Source organism: Anarhichas minor, unplaced genomic scaffold, assembly GCF_050575085.1.
Source record: "Anarhichas minor isolate MPS153535 unplaced genomic scaffold, ASM5057508v1 ptg000010l, whole genome shotgun sequence".
Taxonomy (NCBI): Eukaryota; Metazoa; Chordata; class Actinopteri; order Perciformes; family Anarhichadidae; genus Anarhichas; species Anarhichas minor.
The window spans coordinates 12,422,555-12,437,707 of NW_027466456.1; the positions used below are offsets into that span (position 1 = coordinate 12,422,555).

General features: G+C 40.2%; 2 protein-coding genes across 4 annotated transcripts in view; one reads left to right on the top strand and one right to left on the bottom strand.

Moving 5' to 3' along the window:
* Window positions 1-1,911: 1,911 nt before the first annotated feature.
* Window positions 1,912-5,398, top strand: ifi30b (IFI30 lysosomal thiol reductase b). Its single transcript, XM_076088210.1, has 7 exons — window positions 1,912-2,139; window positions 3,270-3,458; window positions 3,534-3,605; window positions 3,700-3,789; window positions 4,208-4,360; window positions 4,955-5,023; window positions 5,339-5,398. Exons 1-7 carry the CDS (start codon window positions 1,912-1,914, stop codon window positions 5,396-5,398), a joined length of 861 nt encoding a protein of 286 aa, XP_075944325.1.
* Window positions 5,399-5,636: 238 nt separating this feature from the next.
* Window positions 5,637-15,153, bottom strand: part of pde4cb (phosphodiesterase 4C, cAMP-specific b) — an 88,401-nt gene continuing 78,884 nt past the window's right edge. For all 3 annotated transcript variants that reach the window (XM_076088208.1, XM_076088207.1, XM_076088209.1), the window contains 8 exons: window positions 13,933-14,105; window positions 13,749-13,847; window positions 13,288-13,452; window positions 13,089-13,188; window positions 12,639-12,793; window positions 11,981-12,103; window positions 11,092-11,274; window positions 5,637-10,272 (listed from right to left, as the gene is read on the bottom strand). In XM_076088208.1, the coding sequence (XP_075944323.1) occupies window positions 9,718-10,272; window positions 11,092-11,274; window positions 11,981-12,103; window positions 12,639-12,793; window positions 13,089-13,188; window positions 13,288-13,452; window positions 13,749-13,847; window positions 13,933-14,105 (1,553 nt within the window). In that variant the 3' untranslated portion in view covers window positions 5,637-9,717. The remainder of the gene's footprint in view (window positions 10,273-11,091; window positions 11,275-11,980; window positions 12,104-12,638; window positions 12,794-13,088; window positions 13,189-13,287; window positions 13,453-13,748; window positions 13,848-13,932; window positions 14,106-15,153) is intronic.

The window sequence follows — 15,153 nt, forward strand, 5'->3', positions numbered from 1 at the left end:
GGTAGAATTAAATCAAAATAATCCAATATAACACTGTGGTTTTCGCCATTGATTTACTGTGTATTCTATTAAACATCGTATCACCTAGATTTTAGCATTTACTGCGCATAGACCAAATAATTGTTTAGAATATCTACTTAAGCACCTTGAAGAGCTGCAGCTCCACACACAGCATCTTAAACACCTTTTCCACTAACAGAGAGCAATATGGGCTACAATGTGTAAACTGCAGTGTCTGAATAGAGTGTCAAAGAGATGGCGTGTCAGAGAAATTGTATTCTTAAGGAGGATGTGCAACCTGCAGTGGTAGAGGTAGTATATTTTACTAAATGAAAAGTAACAATACTACAGTGAAGAAATGCCCTGTTACAAGTCCTGCATTCAGATTTACTTTAGCAACTTACTTTAGTACACATATATATTCAGGATAATACATTTGATATTATTGGATTATTATTGATGCCTTTATGTGTAAGCACCACTAGTGTTTGCACCAGGTAAAGGTTGAGCTGATTTTAATGAGGTCATCTACACTGGTGGGTAGCTTGTCCTAACCAAGAATAATAAATATTGTTTTTTTGTTAAATACATTTTGCATTGCAAATTTCGAATTGGCAAAGTAACTAGTAGTAACTAAAGTTGTTGGTTAAATGAAGTAGAGTAAAAAGTCTTACCTTCAGACCTTTTCAATGCAGCATGTGCTTAAAAAGTGGAAGCCAGCCAGCAAGTTCAGACCAAGGTCTTGATGTCCCCCTGTCACAGAATGCAGTTAAAATCTGTTGGTGAGAAACCATTATCCATTAGATAAGATGCCATCGATGTAGACTACGTACAGCAGCGTATTCCACCTGCTAATGGTGAGTAAATACTCCATTATTGTCATGCGGTTTGTTGGGCAAGAGGCAGTGAAACTGGTCGTTAAAATAACATTTCCATGGATGCGAGGAAACGCCCCTGACTTCCCAGACACAAAACTGCTCTCCATAATTCGAGATACCTGAATAATAATTATGTTGAAAGCCGAAAATGATGCTTTGTCAATCATCTGCTTGCCGAGCTGCTGTCTGCCATGTTCTGGTTCCGGGTCCTTCTGGTCCTGGCCCGCCGGGGTTCCTTCTCATTTAACCTGCAGCAGCATCGCCGAAGAAACACCTGCTTCGTCTGAAGGCCTTCGCCCTCGTGTGTTGGCGATGAAGCCGAATTGTCTGCATCCAGTGGATATTGCTCACCCAAAAAAAAAAATTATTGGGGGGTTATTTTGTATTCCTCCTTCTAGTTTGAGTAAGCGTTAACACATCCTGGTGGTTATTTGGTTCATTTAAAAAATGCAAACATATGCGAGTAAACTTCTCTGAAACACGTGTACAGTGACGTTTAAAAAGCGCATGTTCTACCGCGCCTCTTGACGGGTTTCTCACGGTTCGCTCATCATTTTCTCCTTAAAAGCTGAAACATGTTCCCGGGGTTTCATGCCCACATTGTAACCTAAATGTATTTTCTAGTGTAGATTGTAAAATGTAAGCACATCATCAATTTGGATTGGACATTTGTGACTATTTCCTTAAAACCACACTATTTACGATTTAATTGTTCTGCTCACATGTGACCACCAGAGGGAGGCTAATCACCATCATAATACCAGTATGCGTGCTTCATGTGGAGGCTCCATCACCATTGCCAGTTGTTATACACTCATAATATTATGTTTTTTGTTGTGTATCATCATGCATATTTATCACTAAATACTAAGACGTCATTCTCTCACATTTAAACTTCTCTAACTAACCCTAACGTTGAACAGCCAGATATTAGTTGTTGTCGTTTTCCACCTATTTACGGAGCCAGAAGCCGGAGCTTTCCGAGGGTCCCTGAAGGCAGCAGCAGTCAATCTCACCTGGAGTTAATCAGCTGATGATGAGGCTGATTGGACGGCTCTTGAGAGGAGCAGCGGCTTCAGTCATCTCTCTTCGGTCACTGTGCGGACTCCTGAGATCAAACATGAAGCTGTCAGGACTGTTGGCTGTGTTGTTACTCCTCTGTACTGATCGGAGAAGCTCCGGGATGTCCCACCCTAAACCAGCCTGCCGTTATCCGCCGTCTCAGTGGTGTCGATCCCTGGAGATAGCCATAGCATGCAATGTGAGTAGAATAAACGCACTGCATGGAATCTATTTACAGGAGTCTATTTTTTTTTTAACCTCTACCAGGGTAAATGCACATTAATAGTAAACACAAACAAAATATTATTTGATAATGTGGTAGCAAATAAATGAAATAAATGCTTTTATATAACTTTATTCTCAGTGGGATGTAATTCACTCATATTTGCTTAAAACGCTGTTAATGTTTAGAAGTATGACGTGCATGTATTCTCTATAAACAGCCCAATACTGAAAGATATTTTATTCTATTTTTATTTAGTTTTGTCTTTTGATTGAATTCTAGGCCTTTTCAGTGAAAATGTACAGCAGTCATCTCATGCGCTTATTATGTCAGTATTGAATACAGTTCTGTATGTATGAGGAAAGAGTAAATTCTCTGAAAACTGTGACTATTTAACGCAGATGGAACCATATGATTGATGTTGTTCCAAACATGAAATCCTCTTTGTCTGTGTTTAAATGAGAGTCATGCCTCAGAAATTGAACACCAGTGGTTCCTCATGTGACTGGCAGAGCAGCTCTGGGTCAAGTCACACAAACCCTTAATCAGTTTAAAGTTGAGTGCAAAAAAACAGAACAGTTTGTTTCACTTTTAAATGTAAAGTGAAACATTTACACAGACTGTGTGTATAAAATGCCTGTTGGCAGTGATGTCTTAAAAAATGCTTGTCACCACAAAGCTCCATTTACAATGAAATGAGACAGAAGCAAGTAGAAGCTGTAGTTTCAGCTGCATTAGTGAATCTAAACAGTCTTTTAAATCTTTTTAGTAATGTATTCTCTTATTTGTTTTTAACCTAAACAATCGATTTTCCCCTTGGATACATCTGGTCCAATCTTACTTGCACTCCTCTTCATGACATACTAAAAAATAGTTGTAATTGTATATTTAATTAGTTTCATCAGGATCTCACTTATTTCTATCCTAGAAATGGATTTTTTTTTTTTTTTTTGTAACGTCCTAAAAGAACGAGTCACGTTATTTTCGTCAAATGTGTGATGCTGAGGGTTCATACGTCTTAGCTCGCCACAACCTGTATCTCTTTTACAAACTTACAGTTTAACACGTTTAATTTGACACATGTCAATGTTTTTTTTCTCATGTAGGTTCAGAAACAGTGTATGGAGGTGAATGCTACCAGACCAAACCAGGCTGTTCCTCCAGTATCTGTCATTCTGTACTATGAGAGTTTGTGTCCGGACTGCAGAGCCTTCATCACCCAGCAGCTCTTCCCCACCTGGACGATGCTGCAGGACATCATGACCGTCACTTTGGTCCCCTACGGGAACGCTAAGGTACACTGATCCACGGCCTCTGTAGATAAATGAATATCATCACATGTCTACTAAAAGTTGACATGTTTCTTGTAGGAAATCCCATCACCAAATTCTCCCTTCACCTGCCAGCATGGAGAGCCTGAATGCAGAGGAAACATGATTGAGGTTTGAATCATTCCTCACCTACACGGTAGCTCTGTCGCATTTTGATTAATAAAACGCAACATGATGACATTAGATTGATCCATCTGTTCCTCAGGCCTGTATCATCCATTTAACGGGACACTCAGCATTTCAGATCATCTACTGCATGGAGTCGGCTGCAGATGTTCTCGACGCTGCCCCGCCTGTGAGTACCTACAAAATAAACTGAAGCCTTTCTCTTATTTGCACAAGAGAGTTAGATGTTCAGACAAGTTTTAAAAAACATCCCATTTCATTAAAATCGAAACAATTTTTAAGAGAAAACAAAGGGAAACATACCAAAAATGTCCATCTACAGCTTTGCAAACCTGACTTGCAGTACAGTAATTATTGTAATGGTGTTTTGTTTAATCAGAGATCAGCTCTACAAAATCTAAATTGGCAATACATCTACAACTTTAGTTTTAAAGATAAGTTGTGAACACAAATTTGTCTTGAAGTCAAACTTTGCTAACCGACATTTTATTTATTGGTTTATTTGGTTAGGGACAGTGCACATAAAATCCTGAAAGACTGTTTCTTTAATCTAACGGATGCGTGTTGTTGATGCTGCTCTGTCCCAGTGTCTCCAGCTGTATGCTCCCTCCGTCTCCTGGTCGAGTGTCGACTCCTGTTTGAAGGGAGGTCTGGGACGCCAGCTGATGCACGCCAACGCTGTCATGACCAGAGCGCTGCACCCGGCACACACGCACGTCCCCTGGGTCATCTTCAATGGGGTAAAACACTCTGGACTTACTACGATTGATCGATATACCAAAGTTTTACAAAGACCGACCGTAATTAAGTTTATAATTTATAATGTTCAAAACATTGTATTTACAACCTGAATATGAAGTCTGAGTAGGTTTACATGTTATTCAAATTCTACTGACTCCATCAGAGTAGAACTGTTTTATTGTAATGGGAAAACATTGTAGATATCAATATTTTAAAATGAATTATAATGTTCCATTTTATAGCGCATATTGTGCAAAAGCGTTTGGACCCAAAAAAGTTTGCATAGCGCTGTAAACCGCAGATGGAAGTTTTGATTGTATGAATATTGAACCCAATTATAATCTCATTTCAGTGAGTTGGAGATGAAAAAGTACATTGAATAAGAAGGAACTCTCGTCAAAATATCTAAAACTAAATGTCCATGATATTTAGGTCAAACGATTATCTAGTAAAAGTCTCATATTCATGGAAATGTAGTTTAGGATTAAACTGTACTGCTTGTGTCTGTCGTCAAGAACTCAAGCTTTGAACAACTATTCACAATTAATGAGGACTTGACGTATCTGAAGGATCATAAACCGTTTGTGTTTCAGGAATACACAGAGGAGAATGAGGACAAGGCGATGTCGTCTCTTTTCCACTTTGTTTGCCAGCTCTACAAGGTGAGGACTGTTTTTCCTTACTACTGTGACTCTAATTTGGGATATCTGCGATATTGGTGCTGGAAAATACATGTGAAGAACTTTGGTAAATCTTCTTCCAAGGTAAAAGTTAAAAATGAAGCCTGAGAGTGAGAGGAAATTATTTATTAAAAATAAGATAATAAATTGAGCCTATATACGTATGTGTCCATTACTGCTCAACCTGACTGCTTCATCACTAAATGTCAGATTTGATCAGTATAAGTGAATTATTATTACCCTGTTAATGTCAGTTGTGTGTACTGTAATGGGACTGAAACTGTGTGTTGTCTTCAGGGGGTGAAGCCTCCAGTCTGTTCTGGAGCTCCGGTCAGACTGAACAGAAGCTTCTGCTGAACACAACAAAAACTTTAACATGTGTGAAAACAGAAACTCACAACATACATAATGTACCAAATAACACCATCAAAATCATATACACATGTCTTGTTTATGTGCCTCTTGGGATCAGATTTAAAAGTGGAATAAATCAGTCTTGTCTTACTGTAGTTTTTGAATGACATTATTTCCATTTGAAGAACCTCTTTTGTTTCTATAGAGTCCATCGAATGGAATAAAAACAACCAGTCTGAACAAATTTCCATATTATTTATTGTCATTTTCCACTTAAATCACCCTGAACTCTCAAAAGTCTTTTGGCTTAGAATGAGAAAATAAAAGTTATTTTCTTTGACAAAAACATTGGAGTGGCATATGTATACTTTTAAAGTATACTTGATTTTTAGGCTCTAGAACATAAAATCAAATGTCCTATGTTACAGTACTTTGTCTCGACCGACACATTTGAAGAATAAATATCTTTATAGAAGTTTGCACGACACAGGCTGAGAAAACAGATGGCATGAACATTAATGGTGGCAGTATCAGTGCGACACACCAACGGGGGTAGAGAGCGGGAGAGAGAGAGAGAGAGAGGGAGGGAGGGGACTCTCCTGCTCGTCACTACATTTAACACTGTATGGCACGAATGTCTTCCTGTAAAGAACCACACTGCTGTGTTTTAACATGCCGCAACTCCTTTCATCACAAACTACATTCAGCTGACTGAAATCATTTGTTAAATGTTTCAAATCCACATGATGAAGATGCCATGATGATGGTTCGTCCCAAAAATGGGACACGTTTTCTTGCTTCAAAATGGAAGAATTGTACAATGAAAGTATGGCCTGGGCTAACAAGACATGTTGGACACTTCCTGTGCTACAGGAGAGCTAACAGACATAATGGTATTTAAATATAAATGTATCTTATTTCCTAAAAATAAATATTTAGAATCAGAAGTTGTATAAGAGGAGAAATAATTGACATTTAAAAAAAATATTAAACACAGTGCCAAAGTCTGTCTATCTGAGCTTCTTTATCCATTGCAGTCAAAGTTTTAACTATTTGTGGACTAAAAGTTTATATTGCACACACTTAAATATTTAGACCTTCGATAATGAGATCTAAAGCTTGGAAAGGAAGTTTAATGGATGATTACAGAACTACAGAGCAACTTTTTGTAAAAGTCCAAACTCTTTAAAATTACAATGTCTCGGAGTACTAAAAAAATACTTTTCAGAAAGATACCAATAGTTTAAATCCAAGCTAGGATGCAATCTTCATGATTACACAAAACATGTATTTAATGTAAAACGGACAAAGGTTTATTGTCGGGACGATGCTAAAGAAAAAGGCCGCCGAGTGTCACAAAATATAAAGCTGTCATCCGTTCACTAGATTTTGACATTTCTTGTGTGCAAGTATAAACTTTGGCCTATGGATGCGAAGTCTGAATAACCAGAACATTTGATCCACACATTTCTGCTGAGGTTTACGTGGTATTTTCATTGTGGAGTTTTGAGGGATTTTAACACTGTACGCTAAATAAAGTGAGTAATCAGGAAAACACAGAAACTTGACATTTATTTCTTACATGTAGCTTGTTTTAAAGGGAAACACACTAAGAATGTGTGTATATGGACAGACGCAGAATATTGCTGCCGTCATGAGAAATGTATGTTTATATATTCTCAATCTTTGAGATTCATGTTTTTAGCCTAGAAATGAGCAGTTTTCTTGCTTTTGAGATCAAGCGATGCCGTGAGGCTTGGCATGTTAAAAACAGCATAATGGTCCTCTTACACTAAGCTCCAACCACTTCTATCACATGTAAGGCTGATCAGTAAAGCTTACTAGCTGAGTTAATGAAATACTAAGACTGGTATTTTCTACGATTGCCTGACCAGGAAGTGCGTCATATCTTTGTGTAGTGCTTGTTTATTTCCTGGTCTTTCTACCTCAGTGACGGCGACAAACACTGCTCTAGACTGAACGTAGACTCCTGAAGCTACACACATTCTCAATTATCAGCTGTCTGATTAGGAAAGGGCTGAACAAACGTGAGCTGCACAAAAACTAATAAACTGTCTGCTTTAAACACTGGAAACACATATTTGTAAAAACTAACGCTAAAGTCATTGACTTTGATACAATCATCAGGTTAAAATCTCTAGTGTAAAAATGTACAGCATCGTAGGCTGGCAGGTGTTTGTGTGTTTTCAACACTTGTGGTACACAGTAATCCCAGTCGAGCACTATCTGTCAGATAAAACCTGATGGAACACAATCTGGTTAGTTTGATCTGATTCAGCAACTTCTGATCTCTACAACAGATCCTATCGGCAGGGCAGGAAAGAAACACCATGGTGACTTACTTGGAATTATAAGATCATTTCAAATAACAAACGGGTCTTTCACTTGTGGCTGAAGTTAAACTTTTGTGTAATATGTTGATCAAAACTGTTCTAGTAGTTGTAGAAAAGGAACAATCGGGCTCGGATTCATTTGAGGTTTGAGCGAGGAAGAGCTTTTCTTGTCAACATGACGATATAACGACATGTCCCAATGAAAGGATAACTGGTGATATTCCATATTTTTCTTACCGTTAACAAAGCCCATGAAAACCCACAGTGAACTGATCAAAGTATTTCTGTGACGCAGCCAATTCCTGCGTCATACAACTCCATTGTACAATAAATATTAAAAAGCCACAATGTTGCACTGAGAGACATTCTTTCATTATGAATATGTCCACTGTAGCTCAATCCCGCCTATACTTTCCTGCTGCTGTAAATACATAACTTAACAAATGTGTATTAATCCACAGCTGAAGTAGTCGATAACTCCTGTTAAGAGGCACGTTTGATAACTACAATTCCCTTTTTAAAATAAAAATAAATAATAATGAATATATTTGTGACAAGTTTTAAAAGATTTAAAAGTCGGAAAGTATTGAGCGATGCAATAAAAGCTTTTCATGGAATTTGTTTTTAACAAGAAAAATATAGAATAACACCAGAGATATCCTTAAATGAATAGTGTTCTCACATGTTTTGCCCACATCATATTAATGTAGAGGTTCAGAGATTCAGAAAGGCTTAAATCCTGGCTGGATGGGGCACTTTGTATCAGGAGGAACAGGGATCATTTCAGAGAACTTTGCAGTAAAATATCACCGGTGACTTTCCTGCTCTGCCTTCTGGTACCTCGAGTCAGACGTCCTGTACGGGTTCTGTGTGATCAGTAGGCCTACAGTGGACGAAGCCCTTTGTCTGACTGAATAGAAGAGCTGAAGGGCAGAGACGGTAAAGTGCTACTGCGGACCGGAGGCACCCTGATAAAAAACGCTTTTCAAGCACATAAACACAGACAAGACCAGCAAACGTACAACATAGAACTGTTCAAAACCCCAAAACAGTGACACCATTTGAAACCATCTCAGGTAAAAAAGAAAAAAAAGAAGCCTAAACTAATTATACAGGTGGTGTCTTTTGTACTTTCAACATGTGAGACTGGGGCCCAGTCTGCTTCAGTGTTTAAACGCTGTGGTGCTACAAGCTGGTTTAAATACATCATATTTAATTGCTTCAGTTGCCAAATGTTCTATTAAAGGGCTTAATTAAGTGAAAAGACACGCAGGTTTAACAAAGTCTCAGTTGTCTCTGGTTTGGAGGTAAATCAAACAGGAAAGACAGTTTGGGGTGAAAGGTCAGGTGAGGGTTACCCACTACATCCGTGCTACATTAGATTCATGTAATCTTCATACCCTGAGGTTTAGGTCCATCAATTGTCTCTCAACTACATCCTGTATTTGGTAAAAGTATTCATCTGTCACATCATTCTCAAATAAAGAAATCATACTCACTTATTCCAGCCGGACTCAGTAATTTCGTGTCCTAAATCAAAACTACGGTGCAAAATAATTTCAAGACCCTGTCAGACCACAGCGATCCTCATACTCATGTCTGAATGTCATAAACAGTTATTTTGGAGGAAGACATTTCCTTTACCTTTTGTTCTTGTTAGAGTATCTCGCCTTGGGTCCACTCGTCTTCCCAGTTAAATTGCAGCAGTCCTTGTCAGGGACACTCTAAACTCAAGCTACAACAAAGCAGGATGGGACACAAAGTTCAATCAGGCACCCAAAGAGAGGCTGAAAGGATTCTTCTTGTTAAAATATAAAAAAAAACAGAGGGGAAACGTCCCTCTGTTCTCGAGAGCGGGTGTCTCCAGTGTAAAGGGACTGTAGTGATTTTACAGTAAAGGCCTGCCCTGCCTCCGTCTGTCCATATTCAGCACTCGTGTCTGTCAGGCGGGGCAGGTTGTGCTGGTTGTTACGTCCCCATACGTAGGCACGCCACCCCGTCGCCCTCCTGGCTCAGTTCTCTGTCCCTGTCGGCGCCATCCCGACCTGGGGAGGCCAGCGTCCTGTGGGGGCTCCGCACCGATAAGGCAGCCCGATTCAGGGTCCGAGACGGGTGAGGCGAAGGGGGGCGGTACCTGCTGTTGCTGCGAGGGTCTGGGGACAAAGACGGAGAGGAGGAGTCCCGCTGCTGCTCCCCACCTGACTGGGACTCCCCCTCTAAGGGGCTCTCCAGGTCAGACTCCACCTCCTCTTCATCCTCCCCTTCTTCCTCCAGAGTGAGTTCAAACTGGAACTTGTCCCCTCCTCCTGAAGGGACAGGCCCTCCTGATCCCACAGCTCCTCCTCCTGGCATCACCTCCACATGGTGCTCCTCGGGGCTGGTGGGCGACGGGCTGCGGGGGATCATGCTCTGATACCACTCCCTGTTGTCCTCCAGTGTGTCCAGGATGTCCTGGGCGTCAGGGTGCACCAAGTCTGCCCATGTCTCCCACAGAGGGTGGACAACGTAGTCGATAAAGCCCACCTAGTCATAGAAATAATATTAATAAGTCTAACAATAAACACACACATATGAAAGAAGTAAAATATGTCAAACAAAATAAGAAGACAAACTGGTGCATGAAGCTTGTCTTGTGAAGACGAAGGCTGCTAAGATGCTGTTAGGAGTTTCCAGAGGACATTTTGGATGAATATGAATGGACAGAGGGATACAGATCTACATATTACTTTATTACTTGAATCTAGTTGCCTTGGTTGTGTGGCCTCTATACCACAATCTCTGTAGTGGCAGGTTAAAGATTGTGTGTTGAAACATCTTCAGAGGTGCTAATATGCATATGTGCAACACCAAGAAACCGAAACAACAGGCAGCAGGTTATACAAAGAGTGAAATTACCCAGCATGTGCTGCTAAGGAAAGTTTTAAAACCAATGCTGAATTCCTTGAGACACACGTGTTTGGAATCAGATTTGAAGGCCCTGTAAATTTGAATTCATGCGTGTTTGCTTTCTTAACTTAAAATTTATTGAATTCAAATATATGAAACTTCTCTTACAAAATAACAATCTGCGGTATATGAGCTATGTGTGTTCTATAATTTAATGCTTGATACTAGCAAACAATACTGATAACATGCAATAAGTGTGACAGTGCAAAAGATAACTTTAAATTCATTAAAAACTAAGATGGACACAGTTTACTTTTAATCCTTGGATTACTAAAATGCCTTTTCTGCCTCCATGTTCTCTGTTGTTAACCTGGAGGTTGTAAAATCATCTAAACTCTTTGAAGTTTATTACATTTCCACTATTATCCTACATCCCTGTGCGTCAGTGGGCGTTACCTGGTTCTTCTCTACGGAGGCGTTGTGTTTGTCACACATGGGACTGATCTCCATGCCTTTGTCCCGCTCTCGGTCTCCCTGGGTGAAGAACTCCTCCATGATGCGGTCCGTCCACTGGCGGTAAAGCTCCAGCGGTTTGGTTGGGTTGCTCAGGTCGGCACAGTGGACCATGTTCTGTAGAACCTGGAGAATAGACGCTCATTCAGACTCTGCTGGTAATGTGCCCTGTTTTCAAAAACCTCACCAACAAATGCTCAGAAAAAGCAGCAGTGGCAACTTGAGAAATGTAACTAGCATTCCTTTTATTTTATAAATATATATTTGAACCCTGTCCTGATTCTGACAACACCTCAACAATACCCAGTATAGATTGGTTCAGCGCTATACAGATGCAATGACTACTGTGTGTCCAGCAGGCAGCAGCACTTTCACACCAACTCCCCGGTTGAACATACAAACAGCGGATCAGTGTGTTTGTTGTGTGTGTGAAGGCTTTTGTGGAAATGTGCTGCTGCTAATGTCTGAGATGTCTCTGCTTATTATTTACTGCTCATTTTGAGTATTTTAGCAAAAAAAAAAAAGTTTGTGACTATAGCCACAGATTAAAGATCCATTTCTAAACCCTGACTCAATTCCCTGGTGTTGATAAAATTAGTCTTTTATTGAGACTGAAATGTAAAAGATTGTATGTGAACTATGTCATAATGATGATCAGTTTCTTACATTGTGATTGTATACTAGTTAGCAGGTGGTACAAATGTGTAATTACTGTGTCACAATAGAAAGCTATATATGTATCTTTTGTCTGCATGTATCATGTACTTATGAGTACCACATGCTACTCAGTATGTATATTCTGATAGTCAGTGTCAGCAGCGGGCGTTCTCACCTGGATGCGGTCAGAGTAGTTGTCGAGCAGCAGGACTCCTAGACTTGTGACTTTCTTGGTCTCCACCATTGTCTTCATGTCCGCCAAGAAGTTCATGTGTTTGGACATATCTGTGGCAAGCACCTTATGAAGAGGTTCAACACATCGTCAGTCTCTCATGTCGTCTGTGTAATGTGGCCTTCTGGTGTCCTATATTTCTAAAGACAACTGGTTCTGTAAGCGTTTGACAGTTATTGGTGAATGATTAAGGACATGTGAATTTAAAACACACATAAGCTACAAGAGCAAAAATTAACAAATAGGTTACTTATCATAGGAGATCAAATTGTTTTTGTGTGTTGCCTCTTTCTCAAAACTCTTTGTCTTTCCCCATTTGTTTGTTCCCTACAGCTGAAGATGAGAAGAGCAAGCTGTAACTGACCATCAACTCTCACTGTCTGTTTTCTCAAACATCAACTACAATATATTTTGCCCAGCAGCCTTTTCAAAGTAGTGACCAAATAAACAAAGCTGAGGTATCGGCAGAATTTTACCGTACACAAACTTTACTGAACCATGAACAAAACATAATGAAAGCCTACACTGTAAAGCAGCAGTTCAGGTACAGCACGGCTGAAAAGGATATCAATGAATCGTGTAAAGAATGCAGCAGTCTCACCATGTCAATCACCATCTTTCGGAGAGAGTCTCTCTGTTTCTTGCTGAGGTTTTGGAAGATGTCACAGTTTTCTTCTTGCAGCAGTTTGAAGCCCACAGCGAGGTGGTGATTCTCCAGCACCGAGGCATCGTTGTACATCAGCGCCAGCTCTGAACCTGTGGTTGGTTGAAATGTGGGTTGAAATTGTTAAATCCGTATAACAGGACACCTCGAACATAATTAAAGTTCATTTGAATCAGTGCTAATGGAAGTCCTGTCTAAATAGGATCCTGTGCCATGCTGGCAATATGACCCAGACCCAGTTCAGGTGCAGGTTCAGTTAAAAGAGTCCAGATATCACCTAATTACTGAGGCACACAGCAAACCAAACTGTGTTTCCTCAGGTGTATCAAATGTGTTTGTTCTGAAGCATTTTGTGGTAGTTGTGTGCAGAGACAAAGAGAAACCTACTAGTGTTTATCAGGAACTGGTTGGTGACTCCTGGGTGGTCAACATCATGGATGGCACTAGCAAACAGAACAGCCATGACCTCCAGGTCTGTGAACACGGCCTGGGATGAAGAAGAGAAAACACATTCATTCATTCAAAACCATAGACTGATATTATATTGTGACCATGAACTACAGTAACAACAGCTTCCTGAGCTCACCTCCAAAGCAGGGGTTGACAGGAGGACGTGGATGGACTGCACCACATCAGCTGCATGAATGTTGTTGTGATAAGCTACGTCTGCATGGTAGTGGTCCTCCAAGGTCATCAATAAGGTGATAAAGGTGTCACTTGGGATCTTAAAGGTTTTCAGAAGGTCTCGCTCCTGGAAGGGAGAGGAGAGAATCAGAGTCACATCTTCTACAAATCAGTTTTTCTCTTCTGTGGTGTTGATTCAAACGGCTGGGGACGTTGCCTAAAGTTTGCCTGCAACCAGCATATTCTTCCTTAATCCAGTTTGGTGGGTCACAGCGTAAAATACACTGTAGAAGCAGACAAACTTTAAAGTGGCAGTAACGTCTTCACTGCATTTATACCTATATGTGCCTATATCATGTGAAGAGACTGAATTTATAACTTTTTAACTTTTTCAGCAGACTTTGCGCTGAGGGGTCCTCCTACCTGGAAGATGGAGTACATGACCACCGTCAGAGGGCGGTTTCCTGAAAATTCTGCTATCTTGAATATATCCAGACCCCAACGATCAATGTCCTCGACCTCCTGGAGAAGGAAAACAGGACATCTATAAGACACATTGTGTTTCTGTGTGTGTGTGTGTGTGTGTTATGTGTGAGTGAGTGCCCACCTTGGACAGCAGGCTCTCGTGTGGAGTGCTGACTCCAAAGCGGGGGATGCAGGCGGGTGCTAAGCTGGGACCCTGTGTGACCTTTTTCACACCAATGATCTGTGACATTGGCCTCTTCTTCTTCTCCTTCTCCTTAGAAGTTGGAGACAGGATCTCCACGTCATGTTGTTTCTCTGCAACGTGTACAAACACACATAGCATACTGTTGAATACATATGTCTGTCTTCAAGGAATTTCAAATACTCAGACTTAACATGATTGCCTCACCTAACCAGCTGCAGTGGACAAAGATTTTCTCGTCAGTGAAGACCATATCTTTGCCTGAGCTCTGACTATAACTCTCTTTGAAGGTCTTGACCCATAAGCGGGTGTCTTCTGCTGTAGTAATTGTTATTATTCAACGTGTCTAATCCTTCCATTACCAGTACAATTAGTGCTTCGACCAACTATGGCTGCTACCTCTATTACTGTAGCTATACTACTACTACAACTCTGCTACTATCAACTACTTATATGTTTATCAATACTGCTGATACGACTAGTATTATTATACTGTCAGCATCTAATCAATCACGCACAATTACTTCTGCTGGTGCAAGTATCCCTAAAAATATCACTACTGATACTGCACCTGCTGTCGCTATAACCGATACTAGCATGGTACAGCTTGTAAAAATGTGTGCCTTACTGTACATGTGTCACACAAAGTGTGTGATGACATGAAACATGTCTTCTACAAATCACTGACACAATAAGTAGGCCAGTATGAAGAAAATCACAAGCAAAGAAACATCAGACACCAACTGATCACAGCTGATCTGAAACTGGTCTATTTGAACATCCTTTCAGCTGCGGTAAGACGGTCAAGCTTAAAGGAGATCTGTTCAAAAGTGAAGATGGCGTCACATACAGATCTTCCCCTGAATATACACATGTAGATAAATGAGTCACGACAATGTGCCTTCTTTGGGTAAGTCAGAATCTGTATTGATGAACTTGTGAATGACGAGACTTTGCATCGCTCTCAATCAATAAATTATAGATTTACGGTGACATGAAGTATGTAAAATGTAATTACAACTTAGAAATAGAATTATAAATAGATTTAAATTCAAGCAATATGTTTTTTGTGTATACAGTATATACTGTATATGGACCACGGTTGGAAGGTCACCAACAGTTAGGAATGTGTGCAGCTATAATGAAGTACACCTGCTGTAC